Here is a 16,107-nt window from a genome sequence, read left to right on the forward strand (position 1 = left end):
TGCATGGAGGCAGAAAACTCAGGAAACTTGGGCTGCTCAGAGGCAGAAAACTCAGGAAACTTGGACTGCATGGGGGCAGAAAACTCAGGGAACGTGGGCTGCACGGAGGCAGAAAACTCAGGAAACTTGGGCTGTTCAGAGGCAGAAAACTCAGGAAACTCGGGCTGCACGGGAGCACAAACCTCAGGGAACTTGGTCGGCTTGGTCCTTCTCCTCCTTCTCTTGGGTCGTCTGGACCCAGTAGGGGGTTGTGGGTCCGGCAGGACACAGGGGAAAAGCTCACTGGAGGGGCATGCGGAGGAAGATGGAGACTGACGAACTGGCCAGGCCGCCCGTGTTTGTGGAGGAATTGGACGAGAATTGCACGCTATATCCAGAACCTCTTTGATAACAAACTTAGAACCATTTAAATACAAAATCAAATTAATGGTATCGTCTAAGGATAAATGATCGGCAGGTTCGTCAAAACGGATCGCGCTCTCGTCCAGCCCCTCCAGAAAAAGGGCATTTAAACAAGCATCTGGCCAATTCGTCACATAAGCCAACTCAACAAACTCCTCCACATACCTCTCCAGTGAACGTCCCTCCTGCAGGAGCCCAACGAGGCGATCCGTGGCAGATCCTGGCTGGTGAGGTACAAGAGGAGCAGGAACCTCTGTCATGAAAAACAAGCCCATCCTATTATATCTTGTTTCTGAAAGAAAAATCAAAATTAAAGGTGGGGTAAGCGACATTTCAAAAACGCTGTTTGGAAGTTAGTTGGACCGACACAACAACAAATGCGTAGCCAATCAGCATTAGGGGACGTATTATGATTGAGGACAGAGAACGAGCAAGAGGGAGATTTGAAGAAACACTGATGAGACACAATACAAAAGAGAAAAGCTCCAAAGAATATCACTGGCATGTAGGGTTGTGAGTCTATGACTGAGCAAGAGCTTTAGGACCCGTGTTAATATTAGACAAGCTTTCCAGTGTTGGAGAGAGCTAAGCGAAAAGGCCTGAAAACAGACGCAGAGGCTGCTTTAATTCCGCTTCACAAGTGAGTAACACTGGGTTTGAGTGTCATTGATTGTCTGGAGCTGCTGTGCTGTTGGCGACTAACAACAAAACTCTTGTTGGTATTTACTATTGTACATTCATTTTTTTTTTTTTTTTGTGAATCCTTCATTCGTTCATCATCTGCGCTTTATTTTTGTGAAGCATTATTTTGTTGCGCAGCAGCTGTGATAAACAGACATCCACTCTTGCATTGTGTGTGTAACAGTGGCCAGATAGTGAGAGTTGTGCAGGTAAACCTATCTCAAAAGGCGAACTGACGGCTGCTAGAGAATGTGTTTAACATCATTGTTAGTGCACTCACCTCACATGCCGGAGATCGGGGTTCTACACAGACTTGGAGCAGGGTGGTTAGAATTGGAGGGTTGGTTTTGGAGGTGGAACAATGAAGAGAGTGATGTGTTTGTTTGGGTTGATTTCAAATATCAACCTATGTCCAACAGTGTTTTTGAAATATCACTTACCCCACCTTTAAGTGAATTTTTGCTTAAAACAAGCAAAATTATCTGCCAATGGGCTAAGAAAAATAATCTTGTTTTCCATTTAAAGGGTTAGTTCACCCAAAAATGAAAATTATGTCATTTATTACTCACCCTCATGCCGTTCCACACCCATAAGACCTTCGTTAATCTTTTCAATGCAAATTGTGACATTTTTGTTGAAATCCGAAGGCTCCATGAGGCCTGTGTAGGAAGCAATGACATTTCCTCTCTCAAGATCCATAAAGGTACTAAAAACATATTTAAATCAGTTTATGTGAGTACAGTGGTTCAATTAATATTATAATGTGACGAGAATATTTTTGGTGCGCCAAAAAAACCCCAAAATAACGACTTATATAGTGATGGCCACTTTCAAAACACTGCTCAGGAAGCTTCGGAGCATAATGAATCAGCGTGTCAAATCACGGTTCGGAGCGTCAAAGTCATGTGATTTCAGCAGTTTGGCGGTTTGACACGTGATCCGAATCATGATTCGATACGCTGATTCATAATGCGCCGAAGCGTCCTGAAGGAGTGTTTTGAAATTGGCCATCACTAAATAAGTCGTTATTAAGTCGTTATTTCGGTTTTTTTTTGGCGCACCAAACATATTCTCATCGCTTTATAATATTAATATTGAACCACTGTGCTCACATGAACTGATTTAAATATGTTTTTAGTACATTAATGGATCTTGAGAGAGGAAATGTCATTACTGGCTATGCAGGCCTCACTGAGTCATCGGATTTCAACAAAAATATCTTAATTTGTGTTCCGAAGATTAACAAAGGTCTTACTGGTGTGGAACGACATGAGGGTGAGTAATAAATTACATTATTTTAATTTTTGGGTGAACTAACCTTTTAAATAAGATATTTTTCTTACCCCATTGGCAGATAATTTTGCTTCTTTTACGCAAACACGTACTTATTTTTAGGCCTATTTATTTATTTAGAAAACAAGAACTATAATATCTTACATCGTTTTACTTCTATCTAGTAAATGCTTCTTGATTTAAGAATTTTTTGATATTTGGATTGGAAACAAGACAAAAATACTAAGTAAGAAAAACGGGTTTTTTTGCAGTGTGATATGCAAGATAATGACAGCAAGTGTGCTGCTGGTGCATGGAAATATATGACGTAACTCACAGTAAGGTAAATCCACATCCATGAAACGGTTGCGCTCTGACGCAATTGCCCTTTTTAGGAGACATTCGTTAGATAATTATAATAAGCTACTAGGCCAGCAGCAAATGCCTGTTGCTCTATTGATTAAATTAAAAGAAAAGTGCATGGGCGTGCATGAACTGGAAATTAAACACCGGGACTAATAAAGCTCAACCACGGTAAATCCTTGAATACTACTGCAAATAGCTGTGGCGTTTCTGTTTCATGCATCAGCAAATGGGGGAAAATACCATTTAATTTATAGATATTTGGAATGGAGCTATCTGATCTCGCATTTGAACGAAACTGCATCTCTGGAGGCGAAATCTCCAATTCCATCAGGTGAGTAGCTAATAGAGTTAGGTTAATGAATTCGCATGTTTTTTTTTTTTTAACCACATATGTACGTACAAACGCAATATTTTCCATGTTATCTCATTCTATATACAGCATCTTTCTTTTTCCCTCTCCCCTTTTCAGCCAGATCGAAATGCAGATATCCAAAAGCCCTTTAATCGACGCCACTGTCAATGCAGTCACATCAAGGCAAGAGCTGCGGTGGATAATCGAGCCAGTGATGCCCAGTGAGAGCTTGGACCAGACCAGCGAACCAACAGCAACCGAGAAAAGAAGAAATTTACAGGTTTTAGTTTTTAGTTTTACAGGTTTTCTATTTTAGTTTTATTATAGACATACATAAAACGAATAAACAAAAGATATAAAAGCATATATATATATATATATATATATATATATATATATATATATATATATATATATATATATACTGTATTATGCTTGCTCTGATAAGTTCAAAAACTAGTACTGAGATATAGCGCTTATGACAACTTTCCAGTTGACAACTAGCCCCTCTATTAATATATTTTGGTAATGATCAGTAAAGTAAAGAAGGACATAAATAAATGATTCCAATTTTTAAAATACAGTTTGTTTGTTTGTTTGTTTGTTTGTTTGTTTTTGTTTTGTTTTTTTTACAATAGCTAAGACATGTTTCTCAATACTTAGGTCAAAACTCTTCAAACAGTGAGCACAATAGCAGTCTATGTGGGCTAAACTGTGGATCATTTATCACTGCTTTGGCATAAAATGCATTCAATGACGACATCTATCAAATGACATGAATACATTTCTCACTTAGACTCTGCCAAAACTCTATGTGTCAAGTATCTCTGGTCCAAAGAGGCTTGAAACGGAAAATTTGAATACTCAGGAAATAGCAATAAACATAAACTCAACATTGTAAAATCGAACAGTGAAATTAATTAAATGAAATGAGTTTGTTTCACTCAAATAATAATGAAAGTTCATTGTACTTAATAGAAAAAAGTTGCATGAACTCAAAATTTCATTGTAGTAAGCTGAACTTAAAGGGTCTAATGCTATTTCATGCATTCTGACTTATTTACACTGTTGAGTTACATTCTCATGCTAAACATGACCAAAGTTTTAAAACACGAGTTGGACGTATGATGGAGTATTTCTGTGCTAAATATACTCCTTCCGGATTCAGATAAGTTTCGTAAAGTTTTTTTCGAGTATGGCCTTGTATCACATCTTAAAGGGTAGAATTCCTTGAATGGGCACTTCTCCCTGATAAGCGTGCACACACATCACCAAGAGCAAGAGCACGCCCATCAACGTGCTTCGTCCGGGTTACGGAAGCCGAGAGATTTTTCAACCATGTCACCAAAGAAGTGTGTTTTTGGTTGTGAGGGAAAGATAACCTTTTTCAGCTTCCCAAATAACCCAGCGTAAAGGGAACAGTGGAGGCACTTTGTTTTTCTGGAGCAGCAACGGAGTTGTGCACGTTTGTTTGTTTGTTCCCGGAATTTCGGTGATGAATGTTTTGTAAACAAGTCTAACAAGTGTAAACAAGGATTTGCAGATTGCATGCGGTGAGTAAAATTGCATCAAATGTCTGTTTTGTTGGCAATCAGAGCGCAAGTGCATAAAATGTAAACAACATGAACGCTTTTGTTACCTTTTTATTTATAATGATGTCACAGCTTGCAGATGATTGCTATGCAAAAGCTGCATGTGCTTGTGACTCTTTAGCTCTGCCCACGGCACACCTCCAGGAGCTCGGCTTTTTTCGGAAAGAGTCGGTACAGAAACTAAAGACTAAAGACTTTTCAGAGATATAAAGGATGCAATACTACTCTATATGTACTCAAGATTAACATGAGATTGGCGGAAACTGTGTGTGTAATGTACCCTTTAATATGCTTGAGTTGAGTGGCAGCAGATTTTTAATTTCCAGCATGCTTTGCATCAGACTGTATAAATAAATGCTGAAGGTGTTATTTTGTGTTTTTGCACAAGATTAACATAGGGAGACTTAGTTAGCGTTTAATGTTGTGTCATGTTGAGCTTTACAGGGGGTTTTGTTATGCTAGTTTTGTAGGGTTACCATTGTGGTGAAGAGTAGAGCCTGTGGTTGAGGATGGGCTGCAAAACTTAAGACCATATATATTGTATGTTGTTTGATTATATACATGCAAGTATATAAGGACAGTCTCTTTGATAGTTATAATAGCATGTGTTATTTAATTATATATAAGTTTATATAAGTTTTAATTATTATATAAGTTTCCTCAAATGTTTTGAGAATTCTGAACTTATTGAGTTTTACAGTGAACTAACATAGATGATGACCGAACCTGAACTGAACAAAACAGAAAGAGTTTTGAGTGTACTGAGGGAACTAACGAGCTAATGTATGTAATGAAGGGTCAGTGGAGAGTGGATCCATTTGCAGTTTTATTAAAACACAGCAAATACAAACAAGGGCAAGGCAATACCGTGGTCAAAGACAGGCAGAGGTCGGGCTGGCAGCAAGAAATCAGAGTCGGGTCACAGGCAGGGATCGAGACAGGCGGCAAGCAAACACAGATCAAAGTACAGGCAGGAATCAAGGCAGGCGGCAAAGGTTCAGCAGTGATAATCAGTCCAGGTAATAACAGAATAGCAGTCCACAGAATAACGCTCAGAAATGATCACAACAGCAAATCAAGACTTTGCGATGGGTGTGAGTGTATGTATGTCTTAAATAGTGCATGTGTGATGCAGTGCAGGTGTGAGCGTAATCATTCCCAGGAATGAGGGCCTATGGGAGTTGGAGTCCGAATTGTAGTGAGTCAATATTCAGGCGATGGCTCCCTTCGGCGGTCCGGAGGATGAACCGTGGGAGCCACATTCATGACAATATAATTGACAACAAGTGAACAAAATGAGAAAGACACAGACTACCAAGCTAGATCACAGAAAATAAACAAACACAAGACATAATCAAGACAGTACTCCCCCTCCCGGAAGGCACATCCTCGCGCCGTAACTGAACCTCCAACAGGGAGGAAGGTGGGCGTGGAGCTGGTGATGGACAGGGACCAGGAGGAGTCAGTGGAGACAGACACTGTAGTGGAGCCTGATGGTGGGAGGAACCAGGGTGGAGCTTTGACTGAAGGGCTGGGCGGAACCCGGTGACGGACTAATGGAGACGGAACCAGGGTGCAAGGAGTATCTGGCAGAGCAGAGAAGCTGACAGACTAGGGAAACATTCACGGCCGGGAAGCCCAAGGTGGAGCTGCTGGCTCATGGGACTGAGGTGGAGACAGGGGCTTGGCTGACCAGGACAACGACTGAGGGAATGAGGACGACGGGGAAGCCAGAGGGAAGGTTAAGCCTGGTGGAGCGGAAGGGGTGGAGGGTTGAGGCGCAGCCGGAGATCCGGAAATCAGTGGTGGAGGCAGAGCGACGATTGACCAAGGCTGATCCAGAGGGATGAAGGAGGCTGGAGGAGTCCCGGGGCTGGGAGACCATGGTGGAGTCGAGGGAGCACAGAGCCGGGGTGGAGTCATAGGGCTGACAGGCCGAGGTGGACACATGGGCCTGGGGGACTGAGGTGACGCCGAAGAATCCTTATTGTCATGCTAAACTGGTGGTCGGGATGGGCCGCATGGAGTTAGCGGCAGGGGCAGAGCCGAGGAGCAGCACACTTTGACTCTGGGGCGACCCAGGTGGCAAGTTCTAGCGCTCGGTCAGTAGTAGGTGTTGGTCCAGGCTCTCTCTCTGCTTCACCAATGTTAAGCTAAACGGAGAGTCGCCCTGCTGTAGCATCCCCCACCAGTATTCCACTTGCGCCCTGTTCTTACAAGTGATGAGGCGATGCAGTGTCGGTAAGTCCATCTTTAAAATTTTTATTTGGTTGGTCTATCTGTCACAAACCTCTGATCCAAAGAGGCTTGAAACAGGAAGTCTTGCAAAAAGTCTTTTAATAGGAAACTCGAATACTCAGGAAATAGCAATAAAGATAAACTCAACTAACATAGATGATAACCAACCCCGAACTAAACAAAACAGGAAATATTTATACACAAGATAACCGAGGGAACTAATATAATTGACAACTGGTGAACTAAATGAGAAAGACACAGACTAGAAAACTAGGTCACAAACAAGAAAGAAACACAAGACATTATCGTGACACTATGTACAGGCCAATTTGCACGTTTACATACTCTTTTCAAAACTGTTAAGCTAAAGTTCAAACTAAATGTGACAGTAATTTACTGCATATCTACAGTAATACCATACTGGAATATATCCTGAATAAAAAAAAAAATGAAATACTATATAACTATTAGATGTAGCTGAACCCCTACACAGGTATTAGCCTTTCAATTTCATTATCATCTATACAAAATAGACAACTTAGGAATAATTTGTACTGTAATGTAAACATGGATTGTGTAACAGTGAATTGTAAACAGCAGAGAGTGTCATTCTTGTTTTGTAAAGAAACTTTACAAAAGAAAACATTGTATAATGCTATGTGTTAGTGTATTTTAGGTCATTGTTTTATAAGTGACAAAGTGTGTTTGTTTGGTAGTGTTATGGAAGAATGACTTGATTTGAGACATGTATGAAGAAGTGTTTTGGTTGCTTTAGTGAATTTTGGATGTGAAACTGCTGTGCCAAGTTGAAAGGTGGTTAGGAGAAATGTGTGAAGAGTTTTGGAAAAAGAGATCTAAGTACTGAGAAATGTGTCCTCTAAGCAAAACAAAACAAAAAAAAGTTATACATAACAATATAGTTATATTGTTACAGTATATTGCTTAACATAGTTATATTGCTCCATTATTAGCTCAGTCCAGATGAAGAGGAGAAGAGAAGACGGAGAAGAGAGCGTAACAAGATGGCTGCTGCCAAATGCCGCAACCGTATAAGAGAACTTATTGACCTTCTGCAGGAGGTGAATAATAGGGCTGTACTGCCGTTTTTTATATTGTGTTCAGAGTGGTGAATATTTATGATAATGTCATCTTGTTTGTCCAGTTTTAACTGAGACTTAACTGTAATTGTGCAAAGAATCTGTTATGAATGACAAATGAGAAATGAATCATCCAGGTATTAAAGGGATAGTTCACCTCATAATGAAAATTCTGTCATCAATTACTCACTCTCATGTTGTTACAAACCCACAAGTCTTTCACTCATCTTCACAAATGAAGATATTTTTAATGAAATCTGAAAGATTTCTTTGTCTCCATTAAAGTCTATTCACCCAAAACTCTGACACTACAAAACATTCATTAAAAAAGCACCACATAAATCAAGCTGCTTATCCAAGTCTTCTGAAGAAACACAATCACTTTATATGATGAACAGATTTAATTTTACCAAAGTTTACTAAATTTGAGTGCTATGCACATTCGCTGATCAATGCTAGTATGTGAATAAAAGCCTAAATTAAATCTCTTTATATAAAGTGATCATGTCTCTTCAGAAGACTTGGATTAAATTGCTAGATTTATATGGATTTATTTTATGTACAATTTAAAGCGTCAGAGTTGAACGAATAGACTTTCAATGGAGGGACAGAAATATCTCGAATTTCATTAAAAATATCTTAATTTGTGTTCCTGTCACAAACACTGTGGTAGTTAACAAACACATGATGCAGGATAACTCAAATATACTTTAAAGAATAGAATCAGGAATATACAGTGGTTAAGGTGTGCAATTATTTTCAGGGAAACGCACGCGCTCCCACTGTCTCTTCCACTCAAACTCACAGACATACAGTACAGACACACACTCTAAAATGTTGTCAGAGCTGCTCTGATAATTTTATCAGTAAAATAGTTAAACTAGCTAAATGGTTAAAATAGCAACTTATAAGCTTCAAGACATTTCTCACTAGCGAGGTAACAATGTCGCTGTTCTTGGAACAGATAAACTTGCAGTTTTGCTATTAGTAGAGACGCTGCTGCCAAACACTGTTGAGAGACACCCAGACTTTGATAATTCATATACGCTTAATCTCTTTCTCTCTCTAACTGCATTAGTCTCCTATCAATGGCTGAAGCCTCTGTTACTAGCTCTAAATGATGTTTTGTAATTAGTAACGAATGTTTGGATTAGATTAGATGCGAAAGAAATTAATCCTGCACACAAGGGCTTTTTAAGGACAAAATCCAGACAAATGTCTTGAAATACAACATCTGAACAATGTTTTGAGATGTGGTAACTGTAGTATAAACAGAATAACTGACGCCAAGCCATTGAATTATTGAAAAATATTTGTTTAAATTGCATCGTGGCCACATTACCAACTCGGGTGTATATTATTTTTCTAATAATTCAATGGCCCGTTGTCAGTTATTCCTTACATATAATATATAGTAAATGAGGGAACTAAACAAGGAACAGGTGAAAGTTCTCAGTAACTAAGGAAGCTAACTAGGGCACAATGAAGACTAAACTGAATGCATATGGTTATGCACTGGTATGCATAAAACCAAGACACATGAACAAAAACACAATGAAACAGAACCCTGACAGTACTCCATTCTCCCACAAAGCATGACCTTGCACCAAAACTAACAGTCCAACAGAGGAAGGAGGAAGGGGGTTTTGGAGGAGAAAGAGAGGCAGGCGAGGGACAGGAAACTCGAAGATTCAGTTGAGGAGAACACCATGGGAGTGCTGACAGAGGGAGGAGACAAGGTGGAGCCTTGATTGGTCTCTTGACCAGAGCCTGGGGGCCAACAGACGGAGGCAGAAAGTGGAGACCCCCGCAAAGGGTGAGGATGATGACTTATGGCGAAGCTGTAGGCCTAGAAGTCTGAGGGGACACCGCTGACTTGGGTGATCAAGGGGAAGACGGGGCTTGGCAGAGCGGGGCAAGACCAGAGGGAGTGATGACCAAGGCGGAGCTGGAGGGAAAGAGGAACCCAGTTGAGCTGAAGGGGTGGAGGGCTGAGGCACAGCCGGAGGCCCAGAAGTCTGCTGTGGAACCAGGATGATGATGTGAGTGACCAAGGTGGAGCCATAGGGAAGAGGGAGCCCGGTGGTGCCCGAGTGACATTGGACTACAGCTAAGCTGAGGAAGCGTAGAGCCAGGGTGAAACCGACGGGCTGACAGGCCGAGGTGGAGTCATAGGCCTGGAGGCCTGAGGTGAAGCCAGGGGATCTGTCTTGCAGAGCTTGGCTGATGGAGAGGAGACCCAAGGCGGAGTTAGAGAGTTGGTGGGAGTCTGCGGCGGGGGCGGAGCCAAGGAGCTGGTGAGTCTTGGGGACTGGTCATCAGTGATGGATACAATGGGGTTGACAGGTGACAAAGTGGATCATTTAGAGGGTTTAAGGGACTAGGCAGAGCCAACAGTGATGGAAACAACGGGGTGGGCAGGTGACAGGGTGGGAGAGAATCATCTAACAGGTTACCAGGAGTGCGTACAGTGGTGGGAACATGGTTGAGAAGTTGATGAGCTCTTGAAAAGACTGCCCCTACAAAACAGACTATAGCATGGACCTGATGATGGGCTCTGGCCTTGGGATGGATCTGGCTCTAGCTTCGAGATGGACACGTTGGCAGGCCTTGGCTCCATGGTGGGAGACAGCATGGTCAGTGGCAGGCATTAGCTCACGCTCAATATCCATGTCGGGTTCAGGAGTCAAATTCAGATCCGCAGCAAAGATCTCTCATGCTGTCCAGGACACTCTTGGCTAGGACAATGAGTCCTGTCTGAAGAGGGCAGAGAGTTTGTTGCTGTTGATGGAACATGCCGGGGAGTTGGAGAAGATGTTGTTGTCCTCGACGACTCTCACAATTAGGGAGGATCCAAACAGCCACAAGGTGTAGTCTACTAACTCGGCGAAAGGACGGTGATGCTCCTTCAACAGCAGCAACTGGCCTAGGATATTGTCTATCCCGCTCCAGAAGAGATGTTTGTGTGTTTCATTGCCCCAACATGCCTTGTTGTAGAGCTCTAGGAAGTCCTCCACATATTCCTCCAGCGTCCAGCCGTTTTGGTCAGTTCTTCTGAAACAAAAACTGTGGTAGGGAACAAACTCATGATGCAGGATAACTCAACAAATATACTATAATGGACATGGAGAGTAGAATCAGGAATATACAAAGGGTATAAATACACTAGCTATTGTTGTCATCTATACGCGAAAAACGCCAAGGATAAACTTTTCAGTTTTTAGTACACCATTGTCATGTAAACATACCCCAAAGGCATACAAGAAACCAAGTTTCATTAACAAAAAAAATTAAACAAGACAGAACCCTAACAGTTCCAAAGATTAACAAAAGTCTTATGGGTTTGGAAAGACAAAAGACTGAGTAATTTTTGGGTGAACTAACCCTTTAACAACACATAAATGAATGTTTTCATACTTTCAATTCATAATTTTCAGTCACATGACTGGTGCGGAGACCTGGAGGGCAAAACATCCATAGAACTGCAGCACATGCTTGTCAATTTTTCATCTGTTTCAAGACAAAATATTTAGATTGCCTCTCAAAAGAAGAAACACAAAAATATCTGAACAAGATTTTGGGTCCTTGTGATCCAAATACAGCACCTGCTGCAGTATTTCAATCACTAAAAACTGTAGGACATTGTAAAACATTTAACGTGAAAGTGATATTAAAAGATCAAATTCAGTATACACCTTACTGATATACTGCATACAATACAGATGAGATATTGAGCCCAGAATATCAATGCAACACATTGTTTATAATGGTTTTCTAAGGAAAAACGCTTAATTAGAAACTACACGTTGAGTTTATATTTTTGGCTCATCTGCTTGCCTGTACATGCATCATCAATTGGTATATATTGAATTTGATCTTTTAATATCATTGTCTCACTACATTAGTACAAACCTGGTAAAAATGACTGGCAGGCAATGGAGGATAGCCTTGTTTAGCCCCTCAGGTGGTGTGACGTAACATGAAAATTATGAGTTTGGAAACTGAAACAATAATTATAATTGGCAATCCAGCAGTGTGTTTCAGGGAATCTGGTACTGTTACGTAATTACCAGCAGCACATGCTAACGAGAACCAGCTGTGAATTTGTTTTCAGGAGACAGAGCGCCTGCACATGGAGCAGATCGTGCTGCAGAAGCAGGTGAGCTGCCTGCAACAGGAGAAGGAACAGCTGAAAATGCTGCTGGCATCCCATGCATCCATCTGCACACTGGCACAGGAAAAGCCTCATTCTTTGGACACCCTTCTGTCACAAGAGCTTCTACCATCCAGATTTTCCATCACAATAAAACAGGAACCTCTGGATGATGTTAGTGGGTTGGAAAGTTTGGCGCTCCACCATGCAGTGGAACTGACAGAGAAAGGCCATGACTTACACTAAATTCACTGAAGAAGATGATGCACTAGCTCTTTATAATTCAATATCTCTGTAAATACCTCATTACCCTAACCTTACGCAAGAGACATTCTGCATTCATCATCCAACTTTTCCTGTGGTAAGAAACCCATTCCAGATGGGAGTGTAATCACTTCTGGTGCTCTGGCTTTCTGGTGCCACTTCTTGTGCTCTGGTGTCATCTTTTCCTTGTTTGTTGAGTGACACAATAAGTAGCATTTGTCTTTGACATAGTGATGTTTTGTAACAACGGCTGTTAATGTTTGGTATTTTTAAATGTGGTAAATCTGACTTTAAATGCACTGACCTTATACGTTTATATGATTTCTCATATACACAAGGGCTCGACAATAAGAACATCCCGATGTTGAACATATTGAACATTGTTGCGAATTGTGCTGACTGAGGTATGAGGTAACTTTATCTAGCTGGCTCTGAAGTTAATGATTTGTAATAGTTAGGAAGAGTCAGTTAGAATGGTTTGAAAATTATAAACCAAAACAATGACGTTTAACATCACATCATATCATTTTCTGACCAACTGTCATTATAGCTTTTTTTTCATGTTCAACAAAACATGTTTAAACTTGTTTTAAGAATAAAGTGAACTAAAATAATTATATCACAGAAATGTATCATTTCACTTTTGTGTATGCTATACTGTAAATGGTTATCAGCAAATATTTTAATAATAAATAAATTTTGAACAGAAAGCACAATAACTGTTGATTTAATTTTCAGATTAACTTCATAAGAATACAAAAGCATTCCAAATTACAATTTATTTTAATACATAAAAATATTAATGCAATTCACTTTTTCATTGTTTTCATCTTGAAAATATTTGATATTTGAGGACAAGTCGAAGGATTAATTTACCCAAAATGAAAATTCTGTCATAATTTACTCACTCTACATGATTCAATAAATATTTTTTGAAGAATATTATGACTCCAATGACTTTCTTTGGATAGGGGAAATATATATATATATATATATATATATATATATATATATATATATATATATATATATTTTTTTTTTTTTTTTTTTTTAAATATCTCTTTTTGTGATTCACAAAAGAAAGAAATGCATAGGTTTGGAAGACACAAGATGAGTAAATGATAACACAATTTTCATTTTTGTTTTAACTATCCATTTAAGCTTTAAGCTGAAAGGGTTAGTTCACCCAAAAATGAAAATTCAATCATTAATTACTCACCCTCATGTCGTTCCACACCCATAAGACCTTCGTTCATCTTCAGAACACAAATCAAGATATTTTTGATAAAATCAGATGGCTCAGTGAGGCTTCCATTGCCAGCAAGATCATTTTCAATGCCCAGAAAGGTACTAAAGACATATTTAAAACAGTTCATGTGACTACAGTAGTTCAACCTTAATATTATAAAGTGACAGGAATATTTTTTGTATGCAAAAAAAAAAAAACAGCGACTTTATTCAACAATATCTAGTGATGGGCGATTTCAAAACACTGCTTCATGACCTTTAAACAGTACATGCAACAAGACAGAACATGCCCAATGGAGGCTATTTTGACATCTGCAAAGGAGTGGCAACGCTCAGGCATGCATGAAGAGTCCCCTTCCCTATCCCATTACAAAAGGAGGAGGATATCCACTACGCTGTTGGCATGAGTTCCTGTTTGGGATTTGGGAATCGACTTTCAATTCACAAAGGCCTTTGCGTTTTCTATTTTAAGGTCACAGGATATTGTGAAAAATCCCCCAAACTTTTAATAGCTTTCTTCAGGTGTGAAGAAGGAAGAGTGCTGTTAGGTGTCCGGTGTTCACACGGAGATGAAACTTTGACTCACATTTCCTTTAAAAAACAGATCTAGTATGTTGCTCAATCAGTAAGATGAATATCTATAGGCCATATGTTACTCAAGAAGGAGAGAACTTCAGTATGAAGATCTTGTAAACTTTTAAAGACTATTATATTATTTTATTAATATATTTATTTTTGTTTAATTATTATTATTTCAAACCCTGTAAGACTTGCAAAGCAACAGAAAAAAAGGTGAAAATAGAAAATAAAAAGCCTTGACTGAAAGTTGGTCAAACTACCACAGATCTCAGATCGTTTATCTCAACAAAAAAGATCAAAACAACCAATGAGAGAAATGTAAATACACTGACTCTAAAATAATTGGACCATTGCAACATTTAGAAATGCATGAATGTCAAAAATAAAAGTTTATTGGCATGCTTCCATGAAGAGCCTTAAACATTCTTGGAAACTTTCCATTGGACAAAAGGTTCTTTATAGTGGAAAAGTGCTCTTTAGATTATTAACCCTCAATGGTACAGAGTTGCCATATGGCAACAATTATATTAACAATTAACAATTTCTACTCATTTCCTTATTATTCAGAAAAAAAAAAAACAATATATTGCACCATGGGAATTAAAAGGGTAGGCCTTAAGGTTGCCAATGATGTGCTGTTTTTAATTCACATGACATTTAAATGTCCCTCAAAAAACCCTTTTCCCACTGTCACCCTCACACAGAAGACACCTGTTGAAGTGCTCCAGAAATTGCTCTATTTACCTCATTTCTAAACATCTCTTCTCAAGCGGGATTTTTTGCAGCATCTTTGATAAGTAAATTAGAAAGTTTTATTCACAAATCAACTTTGTCTAACATAGTTTTACTGTAAATTGAAAAAATATCAATGTTGCCATATGGCAACATTGTACCACTATGGAAAAATAGGTATGTTGCCATATGGCAACGCTGTACCACAGTGGAATTTACAGTAATGTATTTCCCCATTAGGATTTTTTATAGATGGTAGCATCAAAAATATGATTGTGGTTATTTATTTATTTTGAAGTGTTTTTTGTAGTGTAGGTGTGTTTATGTATAAATAACAAAATTATTTCTTCTTTTCAGAAAATGAATACAGCAATATTTTACGGAAAGGGCAATAGGAAGAGTGCAGAGTTAGCTCTTCCATGTGATAAGAGTGAGGATGAGTTAGCCAAATAATAGGGAATAATAGGGATTAAATGATAGGGATCTACTTATTTTTGGTTTACATGAGTTCCAAGTATATAAATCTATCAATTTCTAAAAGAAATGTGCATTTAAATAGAAAAGAAAAACATAATGTAGAAAGTAGAAAGTAGAAAAACTACTTTTTTGACCATTTTCCATTGTGGTACAGAGTTGCCAAATGGCAACGTTTCACGAAGCACCCCCCAAAAATCTTTTTTTTTTTTTCTCAAAAATCTTTTTTGATTTGCACAATTGAAGCTTAAAACTTATTTGAAAAAAAAAAATATTTCATGGATAGAACATAATGCATACCATACAGGGTTAAATATTCTAGGAAAATGGTTCTTTTGGGAACCTAACATGATTCTTCTGCATTTTTTAAGTGTATTCTTTAAGTATTACACCTGTGTGAACTTGTGGAGAACTGACTTCATACATGCATTGAAAACACCTTTAAAGCAATCACAAAAATGACAAAGAAGATTAAGTTCTGAGTTCTCTTTTCATCTAATGTTTGTAAGTGTTCATATAGGCCTACTTGCGTCATTGAATATGCCTATACTTTAAACTAAATTGTATCTCAGAATCTATTAAAGACCAAAAACCAAAGAAAAGCTCACAAAAATCGTAGCCTCTAGCAAATCCGGACAAGCAGACACTCCTTGCGTT

General features: G+C 39.0%; 1 protein-coding gene across 2 annotated transcripts; it reads left to right on the forward strand.

Annotated features, from left to right (window-relative positions):
• Positions 1-2,504: 2,504 nt before the first annotated feature.
• Positions 2,505-13,356, forward strand: fosl2l (fos-like antigen 2 like). Of its 2 annotated transcripts, XM_048208462.1 has the most exons (5): positions 2,505-2,889; positions 2,976-3,052; positions 3,191-3,353; positions 7,875-7,982; positions 12,115-13,356. In XM_048208462.1, exons 2-5 carry the CDS (start codon positions 2,985-2,987, stop codon positions 12,397-12,399), a joined length of 624 nt encoding a protein of 207 aa, XP_048064419.1. In that variant the 5' UTR covers positions 2,505-2,889; positions 2,976-2,984; the 3' UTR covers positions 12,400-13,356. The 2 variants fall into 2 exon arrangements, with proteins under 2 accessions (XP_048064419.1, XP_048064418.1); XM_048208461.1 differs by having other exon boundaries at positions 2,507-3,052; positions 12,115-13,355.
• Positions 13,357-16,107: the final 2,751 nt, after the last annotated feature.

This window comes from Megalobrama amblycephala, linkage group LG11 (assembly GCF_018812025.1).
Source record: "Megalobrama amblycephala isolate DHTTF-2021 linkage group LG11, ASM1881202v1, whole genome shotgun sequence".
Taxonomy (NCBI): domain Eukaryota; kingdom Metazoa; phylum Chordata; class Actinopteri; order Cypriniformes; family Xenocyprididae; genus Megalobrama; species Megalobrama amblycephala.

Coding starts and splice junctions, on each gene's coding strand:
- fosl2l (XM_048208462.1), top strand. CDS start 2,985: ATGGAGCTATCTGATCTCGCATTTGAACGAAACTGCATCTCTGGAGGC. Junction 3,053..3,190: donor GAAATCTCCAATTCCATCAG/GTGAGTAGCTAA, acceptor TCCCCTTTTCAG/CCAGATCGAAATGCAGATAT. Junction 3,354..7,874: donor AGAAAAGAAGAAATTTACAG/GTTTTAGTTTTT, acceptor CTCCATTATTAG/CTCAGTCCAGATGAAGAGGA.